Source organism: Sceloporus undulatus, chromosome 4 (genome assembly GCF_019175285.1).
Source record: "Sceloporus undulatus isolate JIND9_A2432 ecotype Alabama chromosome 4, SceUnd_v1.1, whole genome shotgun sequence".
Classification (NCBI taxonomy): Eukaryota; Metazoa; Chordata; class Lepidosauria; order Squamata; family Phrynosomatidae; genus Sceloporus; species Sceloporus undulatus.
Window position 1 is genome coordinate 239,345,276 of NC_056525.1, and position 20,514 is coordinate 239,365,789.

Consider the following 20,514-nt stretch of genomic DNA (forward strand, 5'->3'; position numbering starts at 1 on the left):
TAAAAAAAGAAGTGTTGTTGTTTTGGTACAGAGTGAGGAACAACCTGGGTTCAGGAATCACACCCATCCTTCCTCCTGCTGGAGTGCAAACATGTTACTGCTACCTCTAACACCATTTTCCCTAACAGGACAACTGGCTCTTAGAAGTGTGGATGGCTAGTTTCTAGAGAGAGGTGTTTGCAATGGCAGTTGAGGTGAATGGAAGAGAACTGGGCAAGGGGAGGTGTCAGATGTAACCTGCAGGTTATGTGTTCTCCCATCTGTGCTTTGGAACAGAAGTGGGCAACTGCAGGGACAGTGAGGGCCATTTCCCACCCACCCATGCCCACTTGTTGGGCTGGATCAGTGCATTTTGAGTGCACCTTAAGTGATGTAATGTGATTACCAGCTGATACTTTGGTCATTTTTGGATGATTTTTTTCTTTTTCCAGAATTTTTGGGGGACTTGGGGGAAGCTTTGAGGGGCTGGGGCTTTTGACTGGTTTGGGGGCAAAAACATTACAAAAATACTGAAATAATAATACATATGGTACTGCTTTAACTGCCATGGCTCAATGGTATGGATTCAGGGTATTTTTTTGGGGGGGGTTGTATGTTTCTTGTCTACTCTGTCAGACAACAAACTACAAATCCCAGAATTCCATAGGATGGAGCCATGCCAATCAAAGGGGTGTCAAAGTGCATTGTTTCTGCAGTGTGGAAGCAGCTTCTGGGTTAGAATCCAGTGGTATCCTTCCATGCACAAGTTATACCTCTCTGTCACACTATCTGATTTTCAGAGTAATGCCTTGAATAAAAACCTGCAGGTCAGATGTCAGTCCCTTCCTAAATCTTCAGAGACTTCGCATTATATTCTTATCACTTTCCCATAAACATCAAGTTTACATTACAGTACAGTTTACATTCTGGAACATGCTTACCCCACCCCACTTCTTTCAAGGACAAGAATTCACTACAGCTGGAGTGAAGACCTTTGAGATGACCGATTTCCAGGATGTTGTTTCTGGCGTGTACCACAACTTGGTCCTTTCAGCAGCTGGTACATCATTGACTGATGTACATCTCTTCTGCCGTCAGGCCTGCAGCCAAGATTCTTGCTGTGACGGATTTATCTTGAGCCAGATTGTACTCGATGGAGGTAACTGCATTTAGACAAGAGATGTGGAAGAAAGAAAGAAAGAAATCCTGCATCCTTGTGCTTATCTCACTTAATGGGAACATTTTTAAAAAGCAAGCAAAGCAGAGAAACTCAGGTCTTGTTGATCCTATCATGCTAAGGCTCAGATTTTACAGTCTTACCTGATTAATCTTTACTTGTGGAGAATATGATATGATGTTTTATTGAAAGGTCTTAGATGGTGGTTGGGCATGACGTCAACTTGGTTTGTCGGGGATGTGAAAAGGTGATACCAGGGCTGAAGAAATTGTGGTCCTCTGACTGTGATAGTCCCTATCAATAGCATGATGGGAGCTGTAGTCCAGCAACAACTGGAGAGTTGCAGGTTCTCTATCTGTAAGGTATAGCAACTGGAAGAAGTGAACAAGAACAGAACTCTGTCTCTCTGCTCCAACTTTTGAAATGTTATCAATTAATCTGCCTTAATCAGCCTTTCTTTCTCCCCAAAACACTTTCAAGGTGACTCACAAAAGCAAAAAAAGTACAGCATAAACTAAAATAGGTGCCAATTTTTTTTATTTAAAAAAGTTAATGACACAACAATAAAAAAACAAACAGATTTCCACTGAGAGCAGACTAGTCTCTGTGTTTAAAGCCTAAACAGAAATCAGGGCTGTGCGTGCTTCCCTCAACTTTGGTTAGGATCCCGATTTCTAATCTGGGTCCTGAAGTTGACATTGACTTACAACAATCCTTAATGAAGCATCTTCAAGATCCTGAATTATCAACTGTCCTGTTCATTGGCTAAAATAAGAATAAGAATAAAAATAAAAATTAATCAACACATACCTTTTGTATGGCTGTTGTGGCTGGGAGAAAGATAAACGGAAATACCAGTACAGAAACGAATGAGCTTTCTGGCACGTAAAGCGAGAGATCCCTGCATCCTTGCCATCATTTGCATTGGTGGCTGTTGACTTCCATATGCATTGGATCCTTTAAGGCTTTTTGATAGCTTTAAAGGAGCTATCTAAGGAACTGAGGCTCTTTAGGGGAAATGGTTAGCATCTTACATAACTCTTTTAAAGCCTGGCTTGAAACTTGCATTGGATTCTTGACTCTGCTGAAGGAGCCACCAGTCACCAATGACCAATTGGCTTATCCAATGAGTTGAAAGAGTGTTTACAGGATCAAGGTAAAGGGGTAGATTTGGGATGAAGTGTGATAAAGTAGGGCATATGTTTATGCAATAATCTGTAATAGGGATGAAGTGTGTAAGGCCTTTGATATTTGTGCTAGTATTCCCCCACCCCTACTTAGGCCAACATTATCTTTTGTTGGAACGGGTGAGGTTGTTATTGTTGTGTGTCTTCAAGTCATTTTCAATTTATGATAGGTGTCATGGGGTTTTCTAGAACTGAGCTGACAGTGAGTTTTCTTGGGATGATTTCTTTAGAGGAGGTTTGCCATTGCTTTCCCCTTAGGCTGAGAGCCATTCCACAAAGAAGTGGAACTGAAAATCTGTATGTCTTCCGCTGGTTGCTTCTAGGTAGTATCTTGTGTGCTCTCATGAGCTATCCAGATGCATTAATCTGCAATGCTAAGAACTGGGATGGAAGCTCAACACGAGAACAAGAAGACATGTGTCAAAGAGTGAAGTACAGTGAAGAAAAGAAGAAATACACATTTATCTTAGGAGGGCAACTGCTCACAATAAGTAAGTTTCCCAGTTTTCCACTAAATGTATTTAGAGGTAGCTGTGCTGCCCATACAGCAAAATGAAACAAAATGCAAAATCCGCAAAAGAGTGATACCTTTATTGGCTAGCCAAAATGCATTAAACACATTATACAGACTTTTGAAACTGCACTGGCTTCTTCATTTGGCAAAAGATGTTTAAATATCATACAGGAGAAAGAAAAAGGTGACAGCACTGGAGGCACAGGTCTACATTTTATACAGATGTTGTTTCTACTGTATTTAAGTTTTCTGTTGCTACCATTTACACCTGTTTGGAGGGACAAGCCTCCAAACAGCTTTAAAAGAACAGTTTTAAAATGAAATTAGACAGATTCATGCATAATAAATATATGCATGACATCTAGTCACAATGGTTATATACTGTTTCCATGATGAGAAGTAGCATGTCACTGAATACAATTGCTAGGGAGCATGAGCAGAATGGAGTATTTATACCAACATCCTGTTTGTGGGCTTAATGTAGCTGTTTCATCATCAGCCTCTATTGGCAACAAGATGCTGCAGTTGATATGTTTTTGGTCTAAGCTAGCATGTCTCTTCTTCCATTCTTATGAAACCTGATGATGCACCTATTCAGATCCATTCTGTTTTTCTTCTTTGACACTAAGAATGGATAAAAATCAGGGATGGGGAAAATGTGGACTGCATACAGTTCCATTCCTTCTGGGAAGCACCCAGCATCATGCTGGTATAACACTCCCACTCCCAGAGGCCTCTGGATTATCTCTAAAACAGGTTACACTATTTTGCAAAATTTAGGTGAAATCATCCCCATATGGACAAAACTGCACTCGAACCATCCCCTAATGTAACCGTTTGGCTAGTTCTGCATTGTTGTTTTGTGCCTTCAGGTCATTTCTAACTTATTGTGACCCTAAGGCAAACCTATCACAGAGTTTTCTTGGTGTGTTTCTTCAGAGAACGTTTCCATTACCATTCTTTGAAGTGGAGACCTCAACCCAAACAGCCCCAAACCAGCCAAAATAAGTCCAATTTTAATCTAGCCAGAATGCAAGAGTGTAGCCTGCTGGGGGCACAAGTATGAAAGTTGTGTCTGGCACAATTTCCCACTGCTGCTGGGCATGATGGTCATTGTTGTAAGTGGAAGTAACTTTATTCTTTTATTTCATCAGCATCTGATCTCATAGAAGAAACTGAAGCTTCTTTTACCACATTTCAACGTGTTTATCTATGGAGAGGTAAGTTGCTGGGTATCCCCCCTGCATTTGTTTCTGATATCAGTCTGAAAGGAAGGTTGTATATATCCATCTATCAAACTTCCATCTGTATCAGTGATCCCCAAACTTTGGTCAGCCAAGTGTTTTAGACCAGTTCCCAGAAGCCCCAGCCATCTGGGTCAGGAATTCTGAGAGCTGAAGAACAAAACATCTGGAAGACCAAAAGTTTGGGAATCACTGGTCTATATATTTTAATAAAGCAGAACCTACAATCAAGGTTGGAATGGTGTTTCCCTTTCAAAGGACGGTTCTTGATACTTTTGCCACAAAAAGAGGAAAAACCAAAAGAGGGGGCAGAAGTTGCACACAGTTATACATATTTTTAATATATAATTCAGATGTATAACCAGAAAGAATTATAATTATTTCAGAAGAAGCATGATACAGTATGTCACTCCAAAGTGGGAAAGGGTGTATCCAGGTGACATACATGCCTATTCAACTTTTTGTCTCGATGCCAACTGGGAATGCACAGATCCAAGGCTCCCAGACTTAACATGGGCTTGAATGGTCACCTGAATGTCCATTCCAATGTCACATAAAGGACTGCTATTCATTTCTTTCCTTCTCCTCCTACTAAACACTGTCTGGGGCATTCTAAAATGGCTCCACGTGGCCTTTCAGCCTGAAGGAGCAGGGAACTGATGTATGAAAAGGGAATTGCCACTCCCCTTTCTTCAGGATCCTTCAATTCTATTATCAGAAGTATCTTGTTGAATCCCACTATTGAATATGACAACATTTCAAATACTTTAAAATAAACATTTTCAAATAAAGAACTTCTCTCTGATAGCCTTCACAGACAGCTGGTGGCTTTCATGTCAGTGTGTTGGGGATAGTGATGGTATGAATTTATTCTGAGTTTGAGCCTGAATCTTAAAGGACCTGTCCAAAGGGCTGCACCCTTTCCCACTGCCTAGAAGGATAACTCCAGTAAAGTTCTTTGAACCCTGGTTCCCCAAAGGATAACCCCTTTAAAGGAGATAAAGTCATTTAAAGTTTAACTTTTTTAAAACCCCAGAGCTGATTCAGTGCCTCAGTGATGTGGAAGCCACAAAGTGACACTGGCTCCATACAGACAGGCCAAAGTAAAGCTGCTTCGGGTCACTTTGGAGGTATGCTGTTTAAGTGATGCATGCCTCTTAAGAGTCTGGAAGCCACACCAAAGTCACAATCCTGTCCTAAGAATTAGAGCACAACTTTAGCGCAGCTTCTGGACTCTTAGGATGCATGCATCATTTAAACAGTATACTTCCAGTGACCCAAAGCAGCTTTATTTTGGCCTGTCTGTATGGGGCCATAGATAGTCTTTCAAGAAGAGGATTGTCCTCTAGGATGTGTGGCTACCATATTCCAGGCCTGTCTTTTTCCAGGATGAATCATTCACTTTTCCATCTTCCTTGGTTTTCTGTCCCCCCCCCCACTCCCCTCAAACCATCAGCCAGCATTTGGTCCTCAGTAAAGATTGGGTAATCTATCTTTATAGCCTAGAGAATAATTGCACCAGCAGTGTGTCTTAAACTGAGTTTTGTTTGCCTTTTAGGTTTTGATATGTTGACCAGAGTAAGATCTACTGCATGTGGTGCTGTTGTTCCTCCAACAGAGATGAATCCATTACTACCAGGTATTTATCTGGCTCTGCATAAGTGTTGTTAGCTTATAATTTTTACTCTTAACTCACTTAAAAACAAAAAGAATAAAACTTCTACCATGCCTTGCATCCTAAATTGGCTTTTGTGAATGGGATTCTTCATACCATTTGGGTCAAGATCCATGGAGGAATCTCTTTGGCAGAAAGGGGGAGTTAATTTTTGTCAAATCTTATTCCCTCCTGGCACCTCTCCAATTACAGGAGGTCTCATAGCCCCCCAGAGAAGACATTTGTGGGGCACAGGAGCTGCAAGGGAAAACAGAAATCACTGAAATATGCCTCCCACCTTTTCTCTGAATGGCTGTGTGGACTATGCAGGTGGCTTTTGGCTTTCATGTAAGTGAGGCAGTGAATCTATTCTAGGCTTGAATTGAACTATTCAAGGAACTAAGTCTTATCTTCAAAATAGCTTCAGCATTAAAGTTTGGACTGGAACCCAAAGCAAATTTACTGCCCTATTGACATGGAAGCCACCAACTGCCACTGGAGCATGTCATGTATGAAATTTTGCCCACAGAATGCTCCCACCTTTGGGAGAAAAATAGGGTCCCGGGCTTTTTCAGTAATTTGATGCATGTGACTTCATCCTATGTTTCTTGCAACTGTGATTTCTTGTTCTTAGCCGCCATGGTTGTGGCATTTGGAAAGGTAGGATATGGAAAATTTCATAGAGACAAATTATGATAACTGAAAGCCTTGTATTTGTCTTTCTTTTCCATATTGATCAGCTTCAGCAATGGAACTCTTTTCTCCGATGGAAAGCAACCAAATCCTGATTGACCAGAATCATTCTCTGCAATCTCAAGAGTACTGGCTTTTCCAGCCCAGATTCTCAGCTGAGCAGGCCCGTCTCTGGTGTCTTGCACGTAAGAAGTTTTAGGTCATGGGGAAACATTCATGCTATTAATTAGTCAGTGTCTTAGCCATGTCCTAATCCTTGGAGAATGTTTGCAACATTCCATTGGTAGGCCAAGAGATAAATATAAACCGAAAAAGCCAAATTAAGAAAAGATAACCTCTAGAGCGGATGCAGATACATCACCATAAATCTGAGACTTGGTAAACTTGAGGTTTTGAGTAGGAATGTTTCTTTCCACAGCTCCATTCTGCATTACACTGAAGACTGAAGTACTAAGGGACTACACCCATTTTAATGAACAAATTGTATTGTCTTATGCTATCTACATGCATTCCGTGGATATAGTAGATGTTTAAGAGTGGGGGAGATTTGACTTTTCTCTAGCAAGGAGAAAGAGAAAAATATTTTGGGTTGCATCCTGAATAATAGAAGCCATGCTAACACTTCCATACCATCCAACATTTCATAGATGAAAACCAGGATCCACGTTGCCAAGCACCTTTAAAGTATAGTCAAGATGGCAAAAGCTAGGAGAGGCTGCAGCTGTTTGCTTTTGTCTGAGTGTATGGGGAAAGGCAAGATTGCCCACTGTGGTATTTTGGGATATGTAGTTTACTGAGGCTGAAGAGCTCTTTGGCTGAGAATTCTAAACGTCCCTCCATGAAATCCAAATCCCAGGATTCCAAAGAAGACAGCTATAGCTGTAAAAGTGGAATACTAGCACTATAACAGTTTAATGCAGTATTATGTTTCAAGATCCCACTGCATACTGATCCATACTAACACTGCTATGTCTCTGAATTTTGCTAAGATAGGTTTTACTTTTCCAGGTTGTGTGGAGGATGACTTCTGTCAATTGGCAGACATCCCAAACATCACAGCTTCGGTGTTCTTCACCTGCACCCTTTATCCAGCGGCCCAAGTCTGTGACAATCCTATTAACAACATCCCTGAAAGCTGTAACATTGTGTTGCCACATAAGCCCCGTCTCTTATATCAGAAGACAGGTGAGTTGGGCAAGTATGTCTATCACATCTTTGCATTATCATTAGTTAGAATGTATTTTGTAATTTTGGGTTTTTTTAAAAGTGTTCTGCCTACTGTTCAGAGAACTCTAGTCTATAGATGTAATATACAAATATGAATGGATCAACAGCTCACCTGAGAGAAAAGTATCATAGCAGAGGAATGAAGCATATAAATTTTGGATTGCTAGGTTTACACTTGCTGAAATTCCCTCTTCTACCCAATCATCAACAGTATAGAAACTCTCCACTGTTTTGAATCTCGTAACCCTATACAAAATTGCAGTAATGAATTGTCTATGCTAGAGATATGAGTGGTGCAGCCCTCTAGCCTTGTCATTGAACTGCAGCTCCTAACATCCCTCACCAAGGGCTGATGAGAGTTGCAGTTCACCATCATCTAGAAGACTAGGTGATTCCCATCCTTGATCTTGGTATAACAACTGAGTTGTAGGCACTGTTGAAATGGAGCCAATGCTAGGAGGTCAATCTAGGACTCAGTGACCAAAAAGAATGACTAGAATCAAGAGAAGCCGAAGCTGGGAAATGATTCTGTAGACAAGTCCCACTCTAAAGAGAGAAATGTATAGCCCTTCCTGTTCAGGAGAATGTATGGGCATAGCATATACTCCTCTTGTGTGGTCCAGCAGTTCCCATATCAATCTGGTGGAGTGAAAAATCCCAATACTTCTGGGCCTTCTCTATTTCTACTATAATGCAACTCAAAGACTTCAGTTGGCTCTGGAGTAGCCCTGGGAATAAGTATTCTCAATCTCTTCTTCTGTTTATTTTGCAGTCTCCCTGGAAGGGAGTGTAAAGAATTTTTACACCCGACTACCATTCCAAAAAATGTCAAGAATCTCTGTGAGCAGCAAGATGGATGTGTCTGGGAAAACTGTGTCCAGCGGGTATGGCTCTGCTCTCTTCAGTTTTGCATGCATGGGATTTTTTTTCTTTTTTCTTTTTTTTGGGGCTGTATAGGAGCAATAAGAAGTCTGTCTTGCAAAAGGAAGATGCTAAAATCTGAGGGCTGAAAGGGCCCTTGAGCTCTATCTCTCCCTTGTTCAAGTCCAGAGTAATTGTCTTGCAATGTAGCAAGTCTGCTCCGTATAATTCAGTGCTATACATATTGACTCCATCACCCAGATTTTGTTGTTGTTGTTGTTGTTGTTGTTGTTGTTGTTCTTGTGTGCCTTCAAGTCATTTCCAAGTTATGGTGGCCCTATGGTGAACCTATCATGTGATTTTCTTGGCAAGATTTGTTCAGAGGAGCTATTTCGTTGCTTTCACCTGAGGCTGAGAGAGAATGACTTTCCCAAAGTCACCCAGTGGGTTTCATGGCCAAGCAGAGAATCAAACCCTGTTCTCTGGAGTCGTAGTCCAACATTGTAACCACTATGCCACACTAGCTGTCATATCACTAGTATGCCAAAAACAGTAGGGAGCAGGAACATGCAAGACAATGGCCCTGTACGCTCCAGTCATTAAGGCCGGCATGGGGCAGAGTCGGGATGTAGTGTTCTCACAACGCACACCCAACTCTGCCCCCCTGGGCATCCTAACACCACATGGCACTCCACATGGTGCACGGCATCATGGTGCTCCTCCAGTGATGTGTCCATATGACACAGCTCCAAAGGAGCACCATATAGCCAGAGCAATGTAGCTATGGCACCCTTTCAAGGCCACAAGAAGGAGCCACTTTTTACAGCTCCTTTTCATGCCCTTGAAAGGCCTCGAAAGGCTGTGTGAGGTTGCCGCAGCCCCGATCCAGCTAGGAAAGGTCTTGATACAGAGATCTCTTCGTGTATATCTTGACAGAGAGGTTAATGTCTTAATACAGAGATATGTTAATACATGGCTAAATATAAATATCATATATTTTGATTCTTCATCAAACACAGCAGTGAGCTGCAGCCACATTATGATTTAAAATATCTATGGTATTTCTCTCTATGGTATTCCCCAATGCATTGTGTTTTCTGTACAGCTTTTTTGACTGTGAACGCCTCTGTGATGCTGACCCTTGCTGTTCAGGCTTTGGACTCTTAAATACTTCCCAAGATGCAGGTATTGATTCTTTATCACATATATGTTCTTATCCTCAAGCAAAGCAGAAACTCTGTAAAAAGTGTGGCTACCAATTACTGTCTTGTATTGATCAATGTTATGTAGAGAATGTGAGTATAGTACTACATAATGTCATGTTTTCCATGCAGGTGGCAAGATCCTGTGCTTGACTCTGAATAGTTTGGGGGTTCAGACTTGCACTGAAGAACTCAGAAGCGACTGGCAGGTTTCAGATTGTACATCTCCAGAAACAGACGTCAAAGTCCATCCTTTTGGCTGGTACCAAAAAGCAGGTGTGTAGCAGCTTGTTTTGCTATTATCTGAAAAAAATGCAGCAATATTTTATACCAGAGGTATGTTTTGATGGTAGAAGGAGGGGTCTGCCTAGCCTAGGAGTAGAATTTCCTAGAAGGCATTCAGGGACAGGGTTGGAAGAAGGAGCAAAGGTCTACTTCCTATGGAAGTGATAAATACTGAGGTTTAGATTGTGCCACCCCAGAATGGAGATGGCACTCAAGAACCTGGAGAAATTACATTTTTGGACAGTATCTCCGAAAATCCTAGAAAATAACTAATTTATGCTAGAGAAATACTATATTGGATAGCTATATACAGAGGGATCACTAGGGTCCCCAAACTTTAGGCTGCCTTTTGTCAGAAACAGGCTGAAATCCATCAGGAGAGGTGCTCATTGAGGCTAGAAGAAGAAGAAGAAGAAGAGAAAGAAAGAAGTCTATAATAGCCCACAGTTGCTTTTTTAGACTAAGGCCCAATACAGACTGCCAAAAGCGCCGTCATAGGGCCGATTTTAGGGCTCTGGAGGGCTGGGCGTCCATATGTACCCAGACCTTCTAGTGGAGCCTGTGCGCCATCTTGCTGATGCCCCACCCACACAGGGTGCATGACAATGAGGCACAGGCATCCGCGTACCCAAACGGCACTCGCCGGAAGTAGCAGCATCAACATGTGTGTGTGTCATTATGGCGCTCCTAAAAAGAAGCTGCTCTAGGCGGCTTCTTTTTAGGGTGCATGTCGGTGCCGCACTGTGGGGTTGGTGCGGCACCAACATGGGGCAAAAATGGGCGCGATGGAGCCACCCATCTGTATTCCCCCAAGTTTCCTAGAATCTCTCAGTGAGTATGGCATTTTGAATTATGGGGATTATAGTCCATGAAATTAACCTTCCAAAACTCTTTCTCACACAGACTCAGGCTGTATCCACACTGCAGAAATAATCCAATTTGGCACCACTTTAATTACCATTGCTCAGTGCTATGGATTTCTGGGAATTGTAATTCTGTGACACGTTTAGACTTCTCTGTCAGAGAACATTGGTGTCACAACAAACTACAAAGCACAGAATTCTGTAGTATTGGGCTATGACAGTTAAAGTGGTGCTAAACTGGATTATTTCTGCATTGTGAATGCAGTCACAGACACACATGCACACAAAGCAATATAAATCTTCACCTATTTCATTTTCCCCCCATGCAAGGACAAATCATTTTTTAAAATTTCCTCCTCATGGCAAGAGAAAATGAATATTTTCCCCCTCAGTGTTCTTGCTGTATTCAAATGTTTTGAAGTATATCAGGCAGTTATTGTGTGCAGTAATACACTTGGTTTTTCCTGCACAAAACACCACATGTTTTTGCACCAAAAATGTTTCTCATGGGATCAAGACATATTTCTGTGTAGGAAAGAATTTCTGTACAAAATACACTGCCTGCTCCAAAAGACACATGTTTTCTGTGCAAAAGCTGTGGTTTTATTCCCCTTCCCCCTCATCAGAAAACCCATGTATTTTTCTATGTGAACTAATTCACCACAACACACCAGGATGTGTGAATGTCAGGAGGACTGTGCAGAAATCTCACAACTGTGTTATTTTTAGTATTTGGGTTTCTTCAGTGTTAAAAAAAGCCCCCTTTTGTCAAGGAAACAACAAAAAATATTCTTTGCATCTCTAAAATATACCACACACACCTAAATAAGAGTCATGTTGTTGTCTTTGAATGCTTCCACATAATTTATCATTGGAGATGAACAATTTCACCTTACTTAAGAGTGACTTCAGTTTGCCCATGCCTGCATAAAAACTATTTCAAATTGTGTTGTGTGCACATGTGTAAATGATTATTTGTTTAAGGCCAAGACAGTATAGCTTGCCTTTGTACAACATTAAATCCAAAGGCAGAAGCAATCTGGAACTTAAATAGGATTTGTATCTGAGCTCAGCTGAACTTCTGGCCTCCTTTTAAAAAGTAATAATAATGTAGGCCTTTTAATTAGAACCCAGCCTGAAAGTGGCTTTTTTTGCAGATGTCCATATTTCAGCCTAAACTGTGTTTATATTTTCATCTTCTTGCTGGCCATTAAACTATATTGAGCAACTAGCTGACCACAGTGATATCCTGTGTGTGGGGGTGAAGTTCCTCACGTTTTCTTTAAAGCACGTGAAAGCTTGTGAAAAGAAAAGGCAACAACACCAGGTTATTTTCCCCCCAGCTTTTACTCAGCCAAAATGAAATAGAGGTTTGTAAGTTTTATCAACATATAAGGGTCACTTACCCAATGACAAGAGCAAAATCAAGCATATAACAGATCTCTGCCCCTAAGAGCATATAGACATTTCAGCAGGGGAAGGGAAGGGAAAGGAAAAGCAGCCTTTCCAGGTGTAGAGAGACTTTGCTGTGTATTTGTTTTGGACAAATCTGTATTTGTAGTTTCAATTCCCTGAAGGTGGGCGATTTTGGGTGTTACAATCCAAAATATCTAGAAGACCAAAGATTCCACAATCCTGAGTTAAAGATTGTTTAATGTAGAGTTGGTTTAACATTAGCCATGTAGGTCAAAAATTCATAGAAATGTAGACAGGAATGGCTATGGCCAATGACCCTGTAGTCCAAAGAACTACTAAAGGGTAGGACTGTCCAAAGAAACCCACCTTATGGCTATATGACTTGTGACACATGGGGCTGAATGTAGCCTACCAATATGTAACATCACATGGTTGCTATGTTAGTGAATCTATTGAAGGCCTTGATCTCAACTTTAAAGGAACTAGCCAAGCTTTGAACCTGCTTTGGGGATAAAGTCCACCAACTTGGATAGTTACTAAATACCAGAGCAGAGTCAGCACTCCAGTCACCTGGAAGTCTCCAGCCACTTCTGCTGCCTACCATGTATGAAAGCCCACCAGGTCCTCAGTAAACCTCCTGGTTGCAAACATCAGGCAGCATATGAAACACTGGGAGGGCCAGAATGTACAGCTGTATTTGGATGGATAAGTCTGAAGTCACACAAACTTGACTTCGGTGCACTATAGACCTCACCAAGGTGTTAATCTTCATGGAACTAAGTGCATTGCAGAAAGGCACTTTAAGGTTACACAAATCCAGTGAATTCCAATAAAAGTTAAGGCGCACATCGTTCTATCAGTTCTGTATATAATCACCTCTCACAAAATGAAATCTCTAATGGGCTTTTAGCACTTCATAGGGGCCATCTGGAGACTTTTGGCGTCTGTGCCTCATTTGGGTGTAGGTGTTATCTTGCCACAGTTACAATGATAATGCAGTCTCCTTTATGTGAGCTTGGAAAACATTACGTTTTTGGAGTAGAACACTCAGAATCCCCCCGATGGATTGGTGAGTGGATTCTGGGAATTCTGGTACACAAAATAGTATTTCCAAGTTCTGGTTCTTATTCATTACTTGTTCCAGGTTAGAAGGGCTTTACCTTTTCCTTCTATTTAAGTACATTTATGCAAATGAAAATAACTATAATGTGTTGTCTTTCATTTCCTCTTCCATCTTATAGCAACTACTCCCAGGGTGTGTCCACCTGTTCTTCTACTTGAAAGGCAAGAAAGTGGTAAGTAAAAATATAATCAGCACATTAATAATGAAAGATTACTTGAATTTCAGCCTCTCTCTCCTATGTATGTCTGGCCTGGTATTTGAAGACCATTCTTCTGTTCTAAATCTGAAAATTCTGGTCCTCAGAAAATGAGAAACCTTTATTTACAGAGTGTTGCATTGGCTTCTGTACAGGCTTCATGAAGACATAATATACCTTTTTAGGACAATCCAAAAATCTGTAACTCTCTTTGTGTGTGTATGTAAATGAATATAGGTACAGTCAGCCCTTCTTATACACGAATTTTTTATACACTGATTCAAGCATACACGGTTTGAAAATGTTCCAAAAAAGTATAAATTTCAAATATCATACCTTGATTTTCTATTTTTTATAAGGGAGACCATTTTGTTATGTCATTATATTTAATGGGACTTGAGCATACACGGATTTTGTTATCCACAGGGGATCTTGGAACCAAACCCCAGCGTATAACAAGGGTCCACTGTATTGACTACTCAGTGTGCTGCTGGCAAGATATTCTGCTTTCTGGCCTGAAGAGAAACAGTGTAGTGTAGGAAATTACTACAGGGGCTTTTAAATCTCGATCTTAGTCATAAAATAATACTGTACTTTTGGTGAAACGTATCACACTCTGACCTGTATTTGTTGGTGTGCCAAGTGTGGTTAGGCATCCCTTTTCACTGACAAGGAAACACATCAATAGCTTCCAATTGTGTGGAAGTCCCAAAACTATTCCTCTCTGAAATGTCAATGCCACTTTAGTTATGATTTTGGCAGTCATATGGTGTTAATGTCTCCTCCTTTCTTTTCTTTCACTATTCCCAAGCAACCTGATTTTTTAATTTCTTTTTTAAAACAACAACAACAACAACAACAACAAAATCCAGAACTGCAGAATAGTGTTTTAAAAAGTAAAGTAGAAGTAGAAGTTAAAAAAAAAAACCCAGCAAAATAGAATAGAATGAAAGGCATGCTGGATAGGGCATAGGGCAGGGAGGCAGGGTAAAAGGGGAGTCTGGAAGAAAGTATGATGGTGGTAGTAGCCCCAGTCATGCAACTGACACGATGTGATGATGATGCATTTTCATTAATTTGCAAGATTGCAGAGATAAAGAGGGCTTATATAATAATGTCCATAGTAGTTTGGGCAGGGTTTTTCAACCAGAGTTCTCTGAAACCCTAGGAATCTGTGAAACATCACTAGGTGTTGTGTGAGAGATTGTACTGTGGGCCTTTGGTATCCCATAGGGTTTGGTTTCGGGACTCCTTGTGGATACCGAAACCAGTAGATGCTCAAGTCCCATTAAATACAACGGTGTACTAAAATGGTGTCCCATATATAAAATGGCAAAAATCAAGGTTTATTATTTGGAATTTAAACTTTTAAAAATATATATTTTGAAACTATAGATCTTTGAATCTGTTGATAAAGAAGCCATGGATACAGAGGGCCAATTCTGATTGGGAAAAAAAGATATTCTTTTTGATCCATAGAGATAAAAATAAATGCAGGGGTTCCTTGAACCCTGAAAATTATTTCAAGGGTTTTTCCAGGGTGAAAAGGTTCAGTTTAGAATGTCAGACTGGGACTTGAGACACACAGTTTCTATTCCCCACTGAACCATGAAATGCAGTGAGTGACCTTGCCATGGTCAATGCTCTCTATGTCAACCTGACCTATTTCGCTGAGTTGTTGCGAAGACAGTGGGAAGAGAGCCATGCACAACACACTGAGCTCATCAAAGGGATGCTGAAGCATCAAGATAACTAATAAATCCATTCTACCTTTCCATTGACATATTAGGTTAGTTTCTTATATGTTTTCCCTCTAAATGTTTACTTTTGAGTCTTTCTTTTCTTCTTGTGGCATTCATATTCATCCTCCCTATCATCACCATTCAGGAATGTTTTTCTCTGTTTTTGTAGCACACTGTTCATTATAGCTTTCATACAATGGGGCAACAGTGACAAGAAAGTGTTTTGGGGAAGTTTTACCAGGTTCTTCAGTCAGTGCTCAAGCAGAAATGGATCAAGGATTTCCTATTCCTTCCAGAAACATAAATTAATGTTTGGTTGCTTGGAAACAAGAAATAAAAATTAGGCACATGAACATGGCCATTGCTGCTATTTTGTCTGTCACAGTGGTTTCTGGAGGCAAAGCAGGTGTCAATTGGTGGCTAGAACCCGTTCCAATCCAGTGATAGCTATAATTCTGCTTACTTCTGATTTTGGCCTCTGAACAAAATTGCTAGTCAGCAAATACAGTGGTACCCCGGGTTACGAAATTAATCCGTCCCGCGGAGCCCTTCGTAACCCGAAAGATTTCGCAACCCGAAAAAGCCATAGGCGCTAGTGCTAAAAGCCGCGATTTCGTGCGAAAAAGCGCCGAAAAGCACCAAAAATTTCTTTCGTAAGCCGAAAAAAAAAAAACGTAACCCGGAACAGTTTTTTTCTATGGGATTTTTTCGTATCCCGGGAATTTCGTAAGGCGGTGCTTTCGTATCCCGGGGTACCACTGTATTCCCATTTTAAAAAAATTAGTAGTTATACAAATAATCTGCATTTCATGTCATACATCCAGTATGATAGAATCCAGTTGTTGTTGGTGTTTTTTGTTTGCTTGTTTGTTTTGTTTTGGTGTTTTTGCTGTGGCATAATTTTTCTCCATTATTTATCAGTATGCTTGCCTTGTGATAGCTGCTGGTTGGGGCTCTTGTAACAGCAATACAGTGTTGTGTGTATGTGCTATTAATTCCGTAATGTGCTTGCTATGAGCATTAAATAATAATATAATGTGATATTATATTTACTAATGTATTTCATTACTGAGTTTGAGTTGTGGTAAAATTCTGCCTCACCAAGTGATCATAGAATCAAGGTGGACAAATGCTGTCAAAGGCCAAGGCACTGTATCACACTGTGTACAGCTCTGTCCCCCAAGCCACTGATCATCTGCAGGGGTGAGCTAGACTTGTCTGTCAACTCTTGGAGGAAAGAGCATGGAGGAAATAAAGAGCATCATCTGAAAACTGCTCTTTCCTTCCTTGGTTCTCATGAACAGGTAGAACAGGCTTAGGTCCAGTCCTGCAGCCAAATAGTGATCAGGGAGATAGAGCTGCACCTTGGAATGCCCCCTACCTGCTGTTGTGTGCTGGGATTACAGCCTTGAATAAGGAGATACTAAATACTTCTTTTTGCAGGATCTTACTAAGTACCTAATGTACATATGCAAGCGTGACCTGCAATTAGCATGTATGAATGTCACAAAGTCACACTCCCTCAGCCTCAGGGGATGATAGTGGCAAACCTCCTCTAAACAAATCTTGCCAAGAAAACCTCATGATAGGTTTGCCTTAGGGTCTCCATAAATCAGAAATGAAGGCACACAATATACAAACATGTCACAAACAGAATGCTGGCCATGTCACCTTACCACCCATAGCCTTTCAGTGTCTGCATACTTATATGAACCCATCAATCCATGCCTGTATGACCCAATACAACAATGAGGCAACCATATTTTAAGATTTTCTTGGTCCCATGTGTTCTCATTCATAGTGCATTCAAGACTGTTTACAAGCTGTTAAAACTTCTTTGCCGTTTATAGTGGTTGTCTATGAAGCTTGTGCCTCTAACTGAAAAAGAAAGAAATGATTAGTTTGTTATGACTTGTTTTTGGGAAACCCATACTGGTTCTTAGTAATCACAGCTTTCTTTTCTATGTGCAGAGGGGTTTTAACAAGTGTTTACCCGTTGCTGGTGTGACACTGATGAGTTGATAGTTTTCATAGGCCTCTTTTCCCCTTTTTTGAAGATGGGGACATTTTCCTACAGCCAGTCTGCAGGGACCTCACCTGTACTTCAGAAATCCTCAGTCATTATGAACGGAGGCTCTGATATTACACCTATAAATAAATTTAGTATCCTTAGATTCATTTCAGTTGGATCCTCAGATGTGAATTCATTTAAAACAGTTTGGTGTTCCAGTCCTATCTCTTTACCTGTCCCTTCACTACATCATTTATTCTGTTTTCACTAAGTTGAGCTCCATTTGCCTTTTGGAAAAAGACAAAGGAAATGTAGGTACCCAAGAATTCTGCTTACCTCTTCTTCTACTAGCATTTCCCCATCTTCTCCATGGTGGACATGTTGCTGCCTTTTTCTTCCTCTTCTTCCAAAGATAACCAATCCTCAACCTTTTACTTTATATCTTGCAAGCATTCCCATGGCTCATTTCGATGCTTCCTTCTCTGTGCAAATATTTATTTATACAATTCTTTTAGTGATTTTCCCTTTCTTCCATTTATACTTACTCCATTTGAATCTCAGCTCATTTGAAAGCTCCTTATGCAGACACTCTCATCTTTATAGCTGTCCTTCTTTCTTTCTTTCTTTCTTTCTTTCTTTCTTTCTTTCATTCCAATAGTGCCTTCAGTATCTCACCTTCAAGAAGCTCTCAGCTCTATGGGTGTTTCTAACCATAGGATTTCCCAGCTGGTATTTCCTTAAGCTTATTGAAATGGGTTTTCTTAAGTCCAGAATACATACCCTGCTACATTCAGGTTTTCCTTTTCTTATGCATAACAAATCCCCAAAGGATCTGGTCCCACTACTCCTATCTTGTCTCCTATCAGCTCTTTCCTGATGGTGAGAAGTAGTTCCAAGATAGTCAGTCTCCTGGTTGTTTTCTTGCTCTTGCTGGAAAATGAAACTGTCGGCAAGGTAGGTGAGGCATTTTGAGGCTTTATGTTCTTGACTGAGTTTTATTTCCAACATTTATCCATGCCTATCATTAGTAATGGAGTGGAGGAGGGCAAGTAAGCTGAAAGTTAATCCAGACAAGACAGAGGTGCTCTCCATCAGTTGAGAGTTAGATCAGGAATAGGCATTCAGCCTGTGCCCAAAGGCTTTACAATTCACCTCAAGGCAGAGGTTTGCAGTTCTGGTATAATTCTGGCCTCAGTGTGGAGCCTAGAGACTCAGATTTTTGTAGTGGCCAGGAGCAATTTTGCATACTTAAAGCTAGTGTCTGTTCCTGGAGACTCCTGATCTAGCCATGGTAGACATGTCACATGTCACATACTGTTTGGATTCATGTAATGGGCTGAACATGGGGCTGCCTTTGAAGAGTATTCCAAGACTTCATTTGGTGCAAAGAATTTTTTTTAACTTGGGCTAGCTGTAGAGATCATACAATGCTCTTGCTACAGCAGCTCCACTGGCTTCCAGTCTGTTTCTAAGGACAACTCAAAGTACTGATGATGACCTATAAATCCCTACACAGCTTGGGTCCATGCTTTTTAATGCCGTCATGTGTGGGTGCATCCATACTGCCCTGTTCTAGCACGTTGATGATGCTTTAACTGCCATGACTACATCCTGTAGAATCCTGGGATCTGTAGTTTTTTGAGACAAGTTGAATTTTCTGCCAGACAGCTATAATGCTATACTGTATTCAAAACATTCAAAGTCAGCAAGTCACTTAAGCAGGCATAGCCCCCAGGGATCTGTGGAACCTCAAGTGCAGCTTTCCTTTTCTTAAAACCCTTTTGAAGTGTACTTCCAAATCATGGAACTGACATTATTCACGTGCATCATCTCAAATGAGCCATGAGAATAAAGAGCAACTGAGACCTGCTGCAGCAATTTACTAGGCTGATAACCACCCATTCTGGAAAGTGAAGCTCTTCTCTATTTATAAGTAGCCTATTTAAAAAATCCAGATAAACATCTGGTGTGCTTGCTTTCCCCTCCATCTGATGCTTTGGCACTGCCAAAAGAATGCAGGAAGGGTTCTATTTCACATTGGCTTGCTTCTTCCATGCTATAAAATAACAGCCTTGTGTGCAGAGAAAAGTAGTAGCCCCAGAGGCATGATTATAGTTATTATACAAGTAGTTGGGTGGATTTTTTTTTTTTTTGGAGGGGTGGGGATGGGTGTGTGGATGGGCAGGGAAGGGCACATGTTGGTTTGTATTCTATCCTTTCCAGCTAGGCTGGCAAAAAACATGTGTGCACAAGGAAACATTCTCAAAAGAAACATAGGTGGGTTACAGACCGCCAAAAATACGTATAGAATACGTATTAGGGTTAGGAAGGGGCGGTGCTTCCGCACCCCCCTAACCCTAGTACGTATTCCATACGTACAACATGGCGGCACCTCTTCCACATGGGGGCCGCCATGTTTACGTATTGGACGCATAGCATCCAGACGTGTCGCGGCGCCTATGACGTTGCAAATGCGCCAGCGGCGCCTCGCGACATCATAGAGGCGCCGCAAGAATCCATGTTGCTCTGGCGTGGCAGCCGCGCGGTGTGGCTGCTAGGCTCCCTGCGGACAAGCGGCGGCGGAGGCAGACCGCCGCAAAGCATGGTGCTGTAACCCGCCAGAGGTTTCTTCTTCATGAGAGTCATCAGTGCAATTTTAAGTGAAATAATTGATAAAGAGGTACACACATGCTGATAGCTTTTCCCTATGCCCCTTTGTTTGTGTTTATTTATATTATTAAATTAGAACAGAATACAGTCACCTCCCTCTGTGCTCTCTGACAAACGATTTTCAGATCAAGGTTGGGGGGGGGGGGTTGAAAAGCAGTTGGGTGTGAGTTACAGGGAAATAGTGCATGCGGTTCTACTCCAGATTTCTTGGATGGTGGATGTTTAAGATTAAATTTTGGTTCATCTTTTTTTCTTTTAAAACCAAGACAGGGAACCTCAGACCCTGGGACACAATCCAGCCTTCTTGGGGTGGGAATCGTTAGGATACAATCTTGAGGGATGCAAAGAATATTAAAAATATCAAAAATTTTTAAAAAGCATGGTTCTCTGATAAGAATCTTTGCATTTTCTACTGCAACATCACACAATGGCCACAGGAGTTTTTTTGTACACAGGCCAGTCATTTTCTG

The 20,514-nt window shown here is 41.1% G+C and overlaps 1 protein-coding gene across 1 annotated transcript in view; it reads left to right on the forward strand.

The window, feature by feature from the left end:
- Positions 1-20,514, forward strand: part of TG (thyroglobulin) — a 186,122-nt gene that overhangs the window by 73,431 nt on the left and 92,177 nt on the right. The window contains exons 26-35 of the mRNA XM_042464471.1: positions 941-1,138; positions 2,667-2,834; positions 4,012-4,077; positions 5,660-5,740; positions 6,496-6,633; positions 7,457-7,633; positions 8,448-8,559; positions 9,642-9,721; positions 9,871-10,014; positions 13,544-13,597. Of these exons, the coding sequence (XP_042320405.1) occupies positions 941-1,138; positions 2,667-2,834; positions 4,012-4,077; positions 5,660-5,740; positions 6,496-6,633; positions 7,457-7,633; positions 8,448-8,559; positions 9,642-9,721; positions 9,871-10,014; positions 13,544-13,597 (1,218 nt within the window). The remainder of the gene's footprint in view (positions 1-940; positions 1,139-2,666; positions 2,835-4,011; positions 4,078-5,659; positions 5,741-6,495; positions 6,634-7,456; positions 7,634-8,447; positions 8,560-9,641; positions 9,722-9,870; positions 10,015-13,543; positions 13,598-20,514) is intronic.